At 35.0% G+C, this 13,801-nt stretch overlaps 1 protein-coding gene across 1 annotated transcript; it reads right to left on the reverse strand.

Annotated features, from left to right (window-relative positions):
- Positions 1 to 1,295: 1,295 nt before the first annotated feature.
- On the reverse strand, positions 1,296 to 13,795 carry LOC118754925 (poly(A) RNA polymerase gld-2 homolog A-like). Its single transcript, XM_036489791.1, has 8 exons — positions 13,616 to 13,795; positions 12,590 to 13,080; positions 11,224 to 11,395; positions 6,218 to 6,361; positions 3,983 to 4,173; positions 2,017 to 2,138; positions 1,833 to 1,948; positions 1,296 to 1,767 (listed from the first exon to the last, which is right to left on the reverse strand). The coding sequence occupies exons 2-8, from the start codon at positions 12,983 to 12,985 to the stop codon at positions 1,361 to 1,363; spliced, it is 1,548 nt and encodes a 515-aa protein (XP_036345684.1). The 5' UTR covers positions 12,986 to 13,080; positions 13,616 to 13,795; the 3' UTR covers positions 1,296 to 1,360.
- Between the last annotated feature and the right edge of the window lie 6 nt (positions 13,796 to 13,801).

The raw sequence follows: 13,801 nt of genomic DNA on the forward strand, positions 1-13,801 counted from the left end.
TTACTCTTCTCGCTCATCCTCAATCCAGAGCAGAAATCGTATTAAGCGGTGATGCCAGCAGTAGGCGCGGCTTTACATCAACCCCTCGGTTTTTTCTCAAAAAAAAAAAATATATATATCTAATGCCAAAAGAACAACTCGGGAGGTACTGATCGCTGAAGCCGAAAAGGCAGAAACATAAATGACCCAATGCTAAAAAACACAAATATGGTGAATGGAGCATACTGTTCAACGAAGTACAATAGCTCCGCCCGTGTTTCTGACCCGTATCAAACGTATTGTGTACCGATTCTTAAAAACTTGCGTATTTTTCAGGTAATACTTAAAAAAAAAAAAAAAAAAAAAAACTCATAAATTGAAAAAAAAAAACCAAGTTTCAGCTTCCTTTTTATGCAATATCGACCGAATGTACATTTCTGGCCGAGCAAACCTTACCAAACCTTTTTTAACGAGGTAGAATTCTGTAAATTAATAATAAAAAATTATTATATATATATATTTTTTTAATATAGTTCAAACAGTCATAAAAACTATGTAATTGCATTTAAAATTTTGTACAAAATTTAGAAGAATTTATCAAATTTTCAAACTTTTTAATCAAAATTTTTGAGGAAAATTTGATTTTTGACAATTTTTATTTCATACGATGTTACGTTTTTTTTTTTCATACAAAAGGCATGCATTACATTGAAAAAAAAAAAATTACACAAGACCGTCGACAAAAAAATTGGCAAAAATCATTGAGAATTTTGAGCTTCTTCAAACTGCATCCTATTATACTAAAATTAAATGGGCTATTACGACTGCCTATTCGAAATATTCGTCAAAATTTATTAAAGTTTGAAATTTTGAAGAAAACTTTATAATTTTTCTAAATTTCGTACAAAGTTTGAAACTTTTAAATATTAACTATTTAAAAAATTGTAATTAAAAAAATTCTACCTTTTTAAGTGGTGGTAAAGTTTGTTTTATGTTTTGCTTTACATTTTTTAGGAATATTTGTTCGCATTGAATTCGCAACAAGGCCGATTATTTGTCAGTATACCACATATATGTACGTAAATTTGTTAACTGCATTACTTTCGTTTTACACTTAAAAAACAAAGCCTGATGTTGACATTAGGAGTGATAATTCAGACTAAAGGCATACAAATATCAAAATTCTAACTTATGTTTAAATCTGTAAGATATTCAGTCTTTTGAATCAACTCCCATTGGGGTTTATATTAAATCAAGACTTTGGATTGACTAGACGTTTTACGAACTAAGGAATGATTCTCGATATTTAAACTTACATACAAGCGGACGTTATGCGAATATCCATCAAATGGTTCATTGGGTTGATGTACCTTTTTTAAACTCAAGAAACCAGCTCAGTCCGTGATCCACCAACAGTGTTACTATTTCCGCTGTTGTTGTTGTTGTTAATTTCTTTAGAAGCATGCTTATTCGATTCATTTGTTAAAGCAAGCAGTGTAACAGTCGGAGATGGATTTGTACCGCTATTTTGATCTGAACCATGTGTAGTGTTTTCTCTTGTTGAAATCTCCGATGCCGTGCTAACATTGGAATCTTCATATTGTAGGACAGTGTGACTCAATGGAGAAACAATATGATGAAGTGCTGGTAAGATGATTGGTGCAAAAACAGCGTTTAGATCAAGTGTTTGTTGCAGCATTCGCCACGAAGCCAAAAATACTGCTTTGACACGTTCAAAAGTTTCGAAATCATACACCGACCTCGCTGTATTTGTTAAATCAAAAGGTTCTATGATAAAAAAAAAAAAACATTGCAAATCACATCGTATGACATCCTTGAATTAATATTTTTACCTTCAATACAGAGCTCCTTCCATTGGTGGATATCATTTTTCGACGACTTCGCTAGACGACATACATTAATTGGCAGGATACCACCAGTACGAATTGAGATTGCAAACTGAGCGTAACTAATAAAAAAAAATAGTGAATACAATTAAAAATCCATGTTAAAAACACTAGTAACCATATTACTTACTCGAAACAACTATAATATTCTAGAAAATACAGAAAAAGTTCACCGATAGATTGCGTATTTTTTGATTCATATGACCCAATGGTCTCGTTCATGTCCACGTATCCAAAGTCATTTGATCGCAGCTGAAATAATAATAAAATAGATACGAAGCGAAGTGTTATTAAAGTGTAACGACGTACTTATGATTTAGGAAATTTCAGAACTTAGGCAGCAGTTTCGGTAACAGCGATTTTTATCCTGCGTACATTGGTTAAGTGGCTCACCGAAACCACAACATACCAAATGTAGGCATTTCACTGTCGAAGTGATGTCGTGTGAATAAAAATCGCTTATAGAGAATTTAAGTCGCAAATGGCTCCTCGATGGGTATGGATGGTCGTGCTGACCTGTCGAGTTTTTTTTGTTAAAGCAAAATAAATAAATTAAAAATGAAGGCCTTTCATTAAATGTAAACGGTACTATAGTATGAACAAATTAACTATAAAAAAAAAATTATAAAAAATAAATGTATTAACATAACTGTTCCAAAGTAAATGCATATAATTGACATGAAACATATTTTAAGCACTTTCAACTAATTTTGGAAATTGACTAATAATTAAATAATTATTAAATTGGAGGAATAACCTGGCGATATGAGGACTTAGTTCCCTGCCATTTAAATACAATACAAATTGAATTGAAAGCACTTTAAAATAATTTGAAACACAATTTTTTGATACAAATGTGGTTGTTCACACTTGCCTGGTTGATTATGAGGTTATGTGGTTATATTTTTTATTCTCTTTACAACAATAACATACACTACAGAACATTAATTTTTATCCACATAACCTGATAACCAGGCAAGTTCGAAATACAACAATATATTTGGCAATGGGAATTCACCCAATTAAATTAGATGCGACAACACTGGTAAATTGATGAAAGATAAAAGAAAATTAGAAGTTGCACGAGGTCTTGGCCATGTGGTAATTCGGACTGCTGCTTACATATATGTAAATGGATATAAACCAATTTAAATATATGTAATAACGAAACATAACACACTTGGAGGAATAACCTGGCGTTTGAGCAGAGGTTTCCCTGCCATTGAATTTAGAACTCAAAAAATATATGTATATATCGTTGATGATTTTGCAAAACCGCCCATCGACCTGTTGCAAAACCGCCTAAATCGCCATTGTGACAAAAATGGGATTTGGTAACCTTGAACTCCAGGCATCGAGATTTATGCATAAGAATCATAAATTCGGTATTAAAACAACAGATTTTTAAAATAATAGCTAAAGAATATACCGCATATCAAGGCAATGCCTCCTGTAAAATTTGAGTGCCGTTAGGATAGGCGGTTTGCAATTGGTCGATGGGCGGTTTTGCCAAAACATCGACGATATGTATACCTAGTATATGGAGAATTTACATGATTAAACTTTCAACGGGCAAAAGTAGACAGCAGACCAACTTCATTGAAATCGATTAGTTAAAAGGCCATTTACGCCAGGCAAGTGCTGCATTCAACTAAAAGTTGCCTGCAAAATCGCCTCATGTAAATTCCTCTTTACCGAAACCGCCGCCTTAGCTGCGAAAATTATTGCAACGAGAACATATCTATGTTCGTATGGAAAAGTAGCTTATGTCGAAAGGCAGACTTTAGTATAATGCTGCATTCCCTTTATTCTTTAAACGACAAGGACTTTTTTGAAGAGACTTAATAAGAATATTGACTTGCTAGTATCAGAATTATTTCTTGCACGTTTATTTGCCAAAAGTTGTTCAACGGCTCAGCGCCAGTGAGTAATTCGCAATCGTATGCTGCGAATGCCGATTTATACTAAAGCCAGCCTTTCGACATAAGCTACTTTTCCATACGAACACAGATATGTATGTAGATTTCAAAGTGCAACAAAAGTACGAAATTTTCCACTAAATGTATAATATAAATTGTATGCAGTTCTTTACTTACCAAGGTGAACTTGTCAGGGAACAACTCATGCAAACATGGGAGCACCGCTGGGCTGACAGCGTACTGCAAAAAGTGTATTACCATGAGAACCAAAGAATAGCTCGATATTGTCATATTTTTGGCATTGTTAATGTTGTGATATTGTGCCCACAGTTTTGTAACTAATACCATAGGACGTAATCGCCAATCAACTAAAAAAAATATTTCTTTAATTAAATTTTTTCTTCCAATTAGTGCAGGATGATATGCAAAACACATTTCGCCGTCTTTCTTCACAGATTTGAAGGTTGGAGACGAACTTTAGATATTGTTGCCATACTGCATGAAAACAAATTTTATACATGGAAGTCACATGTGGATGTGAATCAGGGTTGCCAAGTACTGGACAAAAACTATAAAAGGGAAGTGGGGTAAAGATCATTGCACACTTCCATTTTCGAGGCATAGCTGAACTAAACCAACCAAAGAACATGTATCAATCCAGAAGTCATTTGCGTTACATTAAACGCATAGGGCGATGACTATTTTTAACTATATGCAGTAGTACCGGAACATACTCAATAGGCCGTATGCATAAAAACGAAGCAATTGCTTTTTCTTAAAATTTCATACCTTTCATTTAAATTTATTTGAACAAATTGAGTAAAGGTTTGAAATTTTAAGAAAAAGCATTTGCTTGGGTTTTATGCATACGGCCCAATGTCTGGTTAACACAAATCGCTAGTGAAAGCGGAGGAGAAGCTCAGCCAAACACTAACATATTGTGTAAGCGCCAATCTATTATTTTAATATTATTATTTTACCTTCAGTGTGTGGTAACGGACATTGAACAAACGGCCGTTAGAGCCGATTTAACGAACTTCTGGAATGCAGTTTTATAGCCCATTCAATTTTAGTATAATAATGTACAAATTTTAAGTGGCTAAGAAATCACGTTGATTTTTAATTTTTTGCTTAATTCGTATACATTTGTATATTTGTATACAGTTTGAAACTTTGATTTATAGTATAAACCATATATTTGTAAAAAAAAAAAATAACGAAATTATAGCTTGCAAAACATTAGGAATATTAAAACAAAATAGGTGTACGCTGCTACACTAAGTGAGTGAGCGTATATACGGCCGCCACGACCATCTATTATGTGCAGAAAAAGTGTCGAACAGTGCAATGTAGAACAACATCTGAACTTAAGCGCAGGAAAAGACAAACGTTTAGTGCAAGAAAGACCCTGATCGAACGCATTTTCCTACACCAGGTTACTCCAGTACAACTCAACCAACAGAGCCACGATGTAGCGAACAAAGGTGGTGCATTCCGCAAACCGCAACGTTGGATCTGCTGATTTTTCAAGTAAAAGTAAACAACGCCTTAGAGACTTTAAATGCACTGAAATTCACCAATTCTCTAACAAAAATCACAATTTTTTAACTGTTTCTTTATTAATTCCTTTTATATATCACATATTTTTTACAATTTAACTCACTTAAACCACGTTTTCTTTCGAAAATTGAACATTAAGAAAATGTACTGTTTTGACACAGTGCTTTTTAACCCCTTATTCGGATTTGTTTAATTTTACTTGAGAAATGTCATCGCCGCAGGGAGAACGCAATCTTGTATTCATAATTCTTGATGTGGTATTGATATCGGCATGTTCTTTGGACATCGCACTAATTTGTAACTTTGGCATCCCTGCACACATCCCCATAGAAGAGCATGCTTGCTCTAACCGGTCATTACACAAAGGCCTATCTACATACATATGTACGTATATATGTAACTTTACCATGCTTCTATGCACATACATACGTACATATATAAAATAATTTTGTGAATATTTGACAAAATATGCAGCGGATGTCGAAAAACACGTTTTTTTTTGCACATCAATCTTTTGATTTTTTATGCAATACTAGGGCTGTTTTCTCAAGCAGCTTTTAAAATTTCTCTGTCATTCAAAGTTTTAAAAGCGGCTTGAAAAAAACGGCCCTTAAACTAAAAAAAAATGTTTCAGGCCTCTGATAAACTTTTCTATAAAACACGAAATTTTACCACTTTTTTGAATTTATAAGGACTATCTATAAATCAATCAAATGTATGGTTTCTTTGCCAAAAATTCACATAATTATATTGAATAAATGTCCTTTGAGTAACGAGAAGATTACAATACTACACGTACTACATAGCAATACGATCTTAAATAGTAAGTGTGATGAAAATTTTTTTACTTACGTTGAGAATAGCAATAGAGTAAATGCGTGTTTTTGATTCCAACGCAGTTATTGAAATTCAAATCCACTTCCAGCTGATGAATACGATCCCTGAAGCGCAATATTGGCACTTTTGCTTCGATTAGGTTGAAATTCTCGAACTCGGCTACATTTAATACAATAACATTAGCATTGCAGTTGAGAAAAAAAACGATGCTACATATGTGCACTCCACAAACTCGAAATAACTTTTAAAACTAATGCATGACTAATCATCACACGTCCAAGCACAACCGGCTACGCCAAAGGAAATTTAGTTACTGAACTTCTGTGCAAAGCCATCGATTTTATAAGCACATGGTTAATATGGAGATTTTGCTACCTGCATACAAATGTTATCCCTAAAAATCTATGCAACTTCAACGCGCAAACTTTCCTTCCTTCAGGTAACTGCAAATTACTCCCTTAAAATTTTATACATTCTTTCGTATTGAAGTTTGGCGCGAAAGACAGCGTCATTTGTCTGCCAAGATTGCCATTGCTCGACATTTGTATGTATACCTGCAAAACACCCTTGCATTTATCGCTTTTAGCGATGTGATTGTTACTCATCATCTACACAATCCATTGTTTGTCTCTTAACATCTGGTATTTTCTTGTTTCAAGCCTGCGTTGCGAATACGTAGCAATGCATGACATAACTTAAGCGAAACGCATATTAGCGCGATTCTATCGCTGCGAATTTGGCTGTTAACTTCGAATCCGCAAACGTGTACACACCTGTGCGATTTTTTCGCGTCGAATTCCGATGTACTTAATTTTCCTTTTTTTCGTGTATTTTTGCACTCGTTTTCTATTCGTTTTTGAGCAACACAATTTAGTTTTTTCCTTTGCATTTATTGCTATGACACTTTTCACTTTCATTGAATGTTCGAAAAATTAGCAGCGACGAAATCGTGCAAGTGTGCGCTAGCTCATTAAAATATACGGGTGGCATTGTTGTAATTTTTAGCTCTGCGGATTCGCAACGTGTGAATCGCGCTAATGTGCGCTTCGCTTTAAGGTTTCGATAGTTAGATGCTCTAGGTGAATAAAAAATAAAAAGTCGGTGTACATATATCAAGAAATTTAAAAGGTTTGTTTAAACAAGTAAAAAAGTCCAAGTTCGGGTGGAGCCGAACAATAAATATCCAGTGCAAAAATTAAATATAGTTTTTTCACCTTTCCGAAAACTGCCGCTACATGGTAAGCATACCGCTACATGGTAGGCAGGGGTGGTTTTTATTCCTTTTTCAAACATCTCACACTACGTTTATGCGGAAGAATTTACGAGTTCTTCATTTCATGAATTCAAAACTGGTTCCGTTTATGCATAAAAGGCCCTACACACGCACCGATTTATCGGCCAACCGCTAGAAGTTGGTGGTATATAAGTTCGCAAACCTTCGTCAAGTTGTTCGTCAGGTTGGAGCAAAATCAAAATTTTTGGATTTTTGAGACAGATTGGTCAACTTGTTGCTCTGCGTGTAGACGAGTTGGCAACCTAAATTCGATTTCATTTTTTTAAAGGCGCATTAACGTTAACATGTGTTTTTTGATTCGTTTCGCTGGTGAAAATGCGTATAATTTGTGAAAACGGGGGCGGTAGCAGTTATAAATACATAAAAATGAGAAGCAAAGTTTACCGGTGCTGTTCTGTTGTTCACAGTTCAAAAACTCTTATTCAAATGAAATCCGCCAACTGGTTGGTGCGTTTGTAGGGAATTTCGTTAAGTAGGTTGGTCTACTGGTTGGCCGATAAATCAATGCGTGTGTAGGGCCTTTAATTCGCGAATACATGAAATGGTGTTTTGAAAAAGTGGCTGCGCAGTAGCGAAAAACTAAACAGTAGGGTTGTGGTTTTTTTTAGCATTTTTTTTTTTGAATTTGCAAAAGGCGTTGGTACCAGAAAATGATCCGCCTTATTTTAAAATTGCTTTTAGTGCATTTGAATTTCCTTAATATTACAACAAATCCACGTAACTTTTCCGGTGTTTTAAGTCATGGTTATGCCTCTAACATGCCTTTGGTGTAAAAACTTCATAACCCAAGAATGATAGAATACATTGGGGTGTTCACAGTTCGTTCCAAACAGTGTCTCAAAATGTAGACGTCTACATTTTAAGACGTTTTCTAACCGTAAAATCTGTGGTGTTGTTGTTTCCCATACAAAATTGGAAAACGACGCCGTCTACATTTTGTCACACTCAAAGGTATGTTTTTTACGCGTCAACATTTTGCAACCTCGCAGCAGAGTTGCATTATGGCAATACTAATCACATTTTTTTTATTTATTGGGCACGTTTTCTGTATTTGCATTTAATTTGAGCGCAATCTCTGATGAAAAGAAACAAATCAAGGAAAAGAAATAACAAATATTACAAATTGGTAATTAAGTTAAATAATTACAATTTTTCAGAAACATAATCGAAAGGCGACATATAAAAAATGCACGCAAGGAAGAAATGTCTGGCAACACCAGCAAAGTTTTGAGACAATTTTGCGACGACTGCTAGAAAGGGGTGCTCACAGTTTGATGCTAAAAATTTCTCAAAATGTAGACGTCTACATTTTCAGACACAATTTGGAACGAACTGTGAACACCCCACATGATTCAATAATACAAGGTTCGATAAATTGACAGTTGTCTCTCTCGCACCGCTAAAGAATTATTGCGAACATTAATTTTGAATAAATTAGCTTCAGCATTTGCTGATTTACCGAAGATTTCGTATTTTTCTAAATTACCGTTCTATGGGATGTGTGGGCGTGCTTATTGTCCGATTTAAAATATTTTCAGCCGTTTGGTATGGTGCCAAGGTTGGGAGAAATTGGTGGAGCGGTTACCAAGATATACACATGCAATCATAAGTGGGCGCGGCGGCTACGCCCATTTTTAAAAAATCGATATATTTATTTTTCGTCTAAAAATAATTGTAAATATCAATTTGGAGTGAATAAGCTTCAGCAGTTACTAAAATATCGCAGATTTCTGAAAACTACCGTTATATGGGAGGTAGGTGTGGTTATTGTCCGATTTGGCCCATTTTCAATGCCATCCGTCCTGCGCTAAAAATAAGTACGCACACCAAGTTTCGTTAAGATATCTCAATTTTTACTCGAGTTATCATGTGCTCAGACAGACAGACGGACGAACGGACAGAAAGTCACCGCTTAATCGATTTCTTTTTTCATTCTGATTATTTATTTATACATTTGTCTATCAGGCCGATTCTGAACAGAAATTCCTTGGAAGTTTTCTCTCTTCTTTTTTTCCTCCTACCATGAACAAAAATTTCCTCAGGATTTTTTATTTTAAATGGCGAAGTTGAGCTGTCAAAAAAGTGTCAACAGCTATTTCGCAGTTCGAATTTCTTCCTCCCAAATTTTCGGAGAAAATGCTACTCCCGGGGAATTAATTATTGGAGGATTTCTTTCTCGGGAGAACCAAATTCCCGGAGAACAAACCCCCGGGAGTACTCAGAATAAAACTGTATATCTATCTCGATTCGTTTTGGCTGTTACAAAAAACCGTTATGTGAACAAAGTTATAATACCCTTGAGCACAAGTGCGCTCGGGTATAAAAATAAAAAAGGAAAAAAAAAACTATATTTTTCGTCCGATGAGATTCGAACCACGGAACCCATGTTGACTAGGGAAATGCTCTTCTACTATGCCAACGTACGGTGTAAAGCAGAGATGGGCAGCTTCGGCAGAGCATTTTTGTAGAGTGTGTGCAAGTGATGTCACTGGGTGTGTGCGAACAAGTCCTGCAGTTGAATGAAGGTTTCGATGCCTTCCCAAGCAGAACGTGTGAGTATACACGAATACGACGCGACGACGCCCGCCGGGCGGACGCTGCCCAGGTCTGGTGTAAAGCTTCGTTGCCAAAGTATGTATACATACATACTAGGAATGTGTAATGTGCGCGCAAGCAGGGTTTACGCAGGGCGCCCAAGTGTGCAGACGTCGAGTCGTCATGCATTCATTTTGACATGACAAAACGATTACTCTACTATGATTAGGCGCGTAATGTGCGGAGTGCCTTAGACTTTTTTACTTGGTTTGCCTAAAATTATAAGATTTTTTGACTTCAAAGTCTTTTTACATAAAAAGTCGCACTTTCCCGCAACTAGTTTATATATGCAAATTATTTGGGATAGCTCATAGTAGACGGCTGTATAAATAAGTGTTTAGGCTAGTTCTGGCTTAGTATTTAAAAGCTAAGGTAAAGGTAATATGCAGGGAACGGATTTTATGGAAATTGCCTTTTTTCTACTAAAGAGATAGAGTATATTCGATTAAGAATGTCCATGATTAGCTTTCCCTGGTTCCATATATACACACTTGATGTTGTTTTTTTTTTGCCTTTTTTTTTTGCCTTTTCTACCTTTAAAAAATGATTATAGCACTTAAAATTTTTTTTTTTTAAGATTAAAAATATACACGGTATACCTCGGCTCCTCGTATTTTCTGTCTTTTTTTTAGTGCCTTATTTGGCTTTTTTTTGCAATACCTAGTGCCTTTTCCTGCCTTTTTCGCTATTTTATTTTGCCTTTTCCAGCCTATTTCGGTATTTTATTTTGCCTTTTTTATAGGTTTTTAGGTCCTAAAAATCCGTTCCATGGTAAAAAGTAATTTTTGGCAAAAAAAAACCGACTTCAATTCTCATACAAAAAAAAAATATATATACATATATATCTCATGAATTATTACATTTAAAATATTTGATCAAAATTTGTTTACGTTTTTACCTATTTTTGATCACTCACACCCCCAAAAAAAATGCACCGTGCGCCGTGCAACTTGCATTACAAAATTATTGTTTTAGGAGAAAATGCAATATAGTAAAATTTAGGTAGGTAGTAATTTTTTGTAGTGCCTTTAAACCCCTTAACTCCTATCAAAATGCGGCCTTTGTCTCAGTCACGACAATCAACTATTCTAAATATTATTGCAAGCTGAATTATTCCATAATGAATACATACCTGATTTGCTCAAATAATCTCGTAGAACTGTAAGGTTAAACAGAGCCTCCATGCGAGGTTCCACACTGGAACTACTTCGTGACACCAAACACATATCAACATCTGAGGTGTCAGCACCAAAACCTGAAATTGTTGATCCGACCAGATACAGACCGAAACGTGGATAAGTGTTCTGTAAGTTAAAAAATACGTACAGTTTAGTTTGCCATTTTATTTAGCATGAAAAGTTATATAACTAAAAAAAATTTGCCGAAAAAATTAGTGTGGCAGAAACCTGGACCTTAATTTTTGGTAATTTAAAAAATGAAAGATAAAATAAGCATAGACCGTAAATTAAATGATACTTTTCTGATACGTTCTAATATATGATACATAAGAGAACATGCAAAAAAGTAGCATTTAGCAGCAATACCGCGTAACTGCCATTTTTGCCAAAAATTGGATTTGCTCATACAAGCTCTTATTCATTCGTCCTGAAATATACTAGCCAGAAATGCGATTGCTTTACAAAAAAAGATAATAATTTTGAAATATCAGCGTTTTTACTCTCTAGAAAATAATTTATGCTACCTCACATAAGCGGTTTTGCATTTTGTTGATACGCGGTTTTGTACTTTAAGCGACGGTATGCAAATACATATCGCGTAAGTGCCCTGTAAACAGTGATGCCAAATGTCTGTACAGTAAATACTTAAGTTCAAAAATGTTTACAAACTTTTTATACTAATGCAAAAGTATTAAGTTGTTTATATTTTTGCAATTACCAAAGAATAATCTATTAAAGTAAAGTTGTTCAACACCAATTAGAATATACTTTTGAACCCCAAAGTTCCCTAAAAATAAAGTAAGAGGAATACCGAGGTAATCCAGAAAAGTCCCAAAGATATCAATTCCTGTAAATGCATACTAGTATGTCCATATACAAACATACATACATACATATAGGCCGTCTTCCTAAACGCACTAGGTTTGCGACTTGTCCGATGACACCAATCACCTCTTCCCCTGCCCACTTAAACCTAATCAGCTAATACCCTCTCATTCTGTTCAATCCAGTCGAAACAGCACGTTTCATGGGTCTATTGTTAGTTGAGCTTGACGACAACCATTGTGTTTTAACCGATTTAACAGCGGCTTGGTAGTGAATCTTCAACAACTAACAACACTTGTAGCATATAAACAATTATAGAATTTAGCATCCAAAAATTTAAATAGTTTTCACTTTAGTATTTAGAGAATCCTAAATTTCTACGTTTTTTTGACTTTTGTAAGTACTTAGCATCCATTATAGCAAAACTAAATTGTGGCCACTAGAGATTATATTCATGAACACATGATGTGTCTTGGCCAAACAAGGGATATTTACCTTAACAATAATATAAAGGTAACGCCATAGACGCATCTTCTGTTTGAAAGTTTCCTCCGTTTGCTGTGAGTTAATAAATTTATTCCAAACGCCCTGCGATAGATTATCCCATTTAGAATTATTTAATAATGTGCTGGGTGCTTCTTTGGCTTCTACGAGATGTGCTCGTGCTAAAAAACGATCGGGTGGCGTGTGTGTGAAATAGTCATGAGGTGAATTTGCCGTAGAACGTATATGTGTAGGCGGGCCACCATAAAGTAGATTATGCTGTGGATATACATGTGAAATAGATGCTGGCGGTGGAGCAGCCATCTGATGATTTTGGAGGCCTTGCTGTTGACTACGCCCACCACTTCGTTGACGTAGGGAACCACCGCTATTTAAAGTGGCTACCATGCCGCTTTGTGTTGCCTGTGTAGACTGCGGAAAACGATGGTGTTGCTGTGATTGTTGCGATATAATAGTGCCGCCCCCCCATTTGTGGAGTGGAGCTGAAACAATTTAAAATAATTTTTGCACACATTAAAATCCAATAAAATTATATGCATATGACCGATTCTAAAAAATACAATTTTGTAGCGAGGACAGTGCTTTTTTCAGGCTTATACATATATATCTTAAACAGAGCCCTTACTCGGTAGTTTGAAACGAAAAGTATTTTTGTAGTGATCCCGTAAAAATAATTTTCATTACGATATTGCTCAACACTCATAAAGACAAACCCTTATTTCATTGGAATTCTGGGGTGAGTTTTATTAACTTCAATTTCATGGTTTATAAAAGTAAGATTAAAAATAAAATGCAGTAAAACACCCCATACTCTTTTGCGAAATTATATTTTTTAGTCTTCAATGTTTATTTCTATTTTAGTGGACTGTCTATCAATGTCGAGCAATATTTCAATTAATTAAAATTATTATTTTTTTTTAATTCTTAGTTCGGTTTGATATTAAAGCACGCTTCTTATTATTTTTTAATTATAATTTAATACATATATGTATGTACGTATATTAGATTTTTACACACCTGCGCTTCAAATGGCTGGCTGATGGTGTCACCTCATTCTGGTTTGCGATATTAACCGGTTGCTGTTGGTGGTGTAAATGATGAAAATGGAGATGGTTATGATCGTCGTGTTCACTTATGCTCGGAGATGATATTACTTTTGGAGTGGGGCATGGACCAGACGAAATCAAACTTCCAGGTGGGGGG

Source organism: Rhagoletis pomonella, unplaced genomic scaffold (assembly GCF_013731165.1).
Source record: "Rhagoletis pomonella isolate Grant_MI unplaced genomic scaffold, Rhpom_1.0 Rhpom_scaffold_04930, whole genome shotgun sequence".
In the NCBI taxonomy this organism is placed as follows: domain Eukaryota; kingdom Metazoa; phylum Arthropoda; class Insecta; order Diptera; family Tephritidae; genus Rhagoletis; species Rhagoletis pomonella.

What these genes read in the sequence shown, in the direction of transcription:
- LOC118754925 (XM_036489791.1), bottom strand. Translation starts at nt 12,985, where the DNA reads ATGGTAGCCACTTTAAATAGCGGTGGTTCCCTACGTCAACGAAGTGGT. An exon ending in AGATTATTTGAGCAAATCAG is followed by an intron (nt 6,362 to 11,223) that starts GTATGTATTCAT and finishes TATTAAATGTAG; the next exon opens with CCGAGTTCGAGAATTTCAAC. An exon ending in TCCCTGACAAGTTCACCTTG is followed by an intron (nt 2,139 to 3,982) that starts GTAAGTAAAGAA and finishes TTATTATTTCAG; the next exon opens with CTGCGATCAAATGACTTTGG.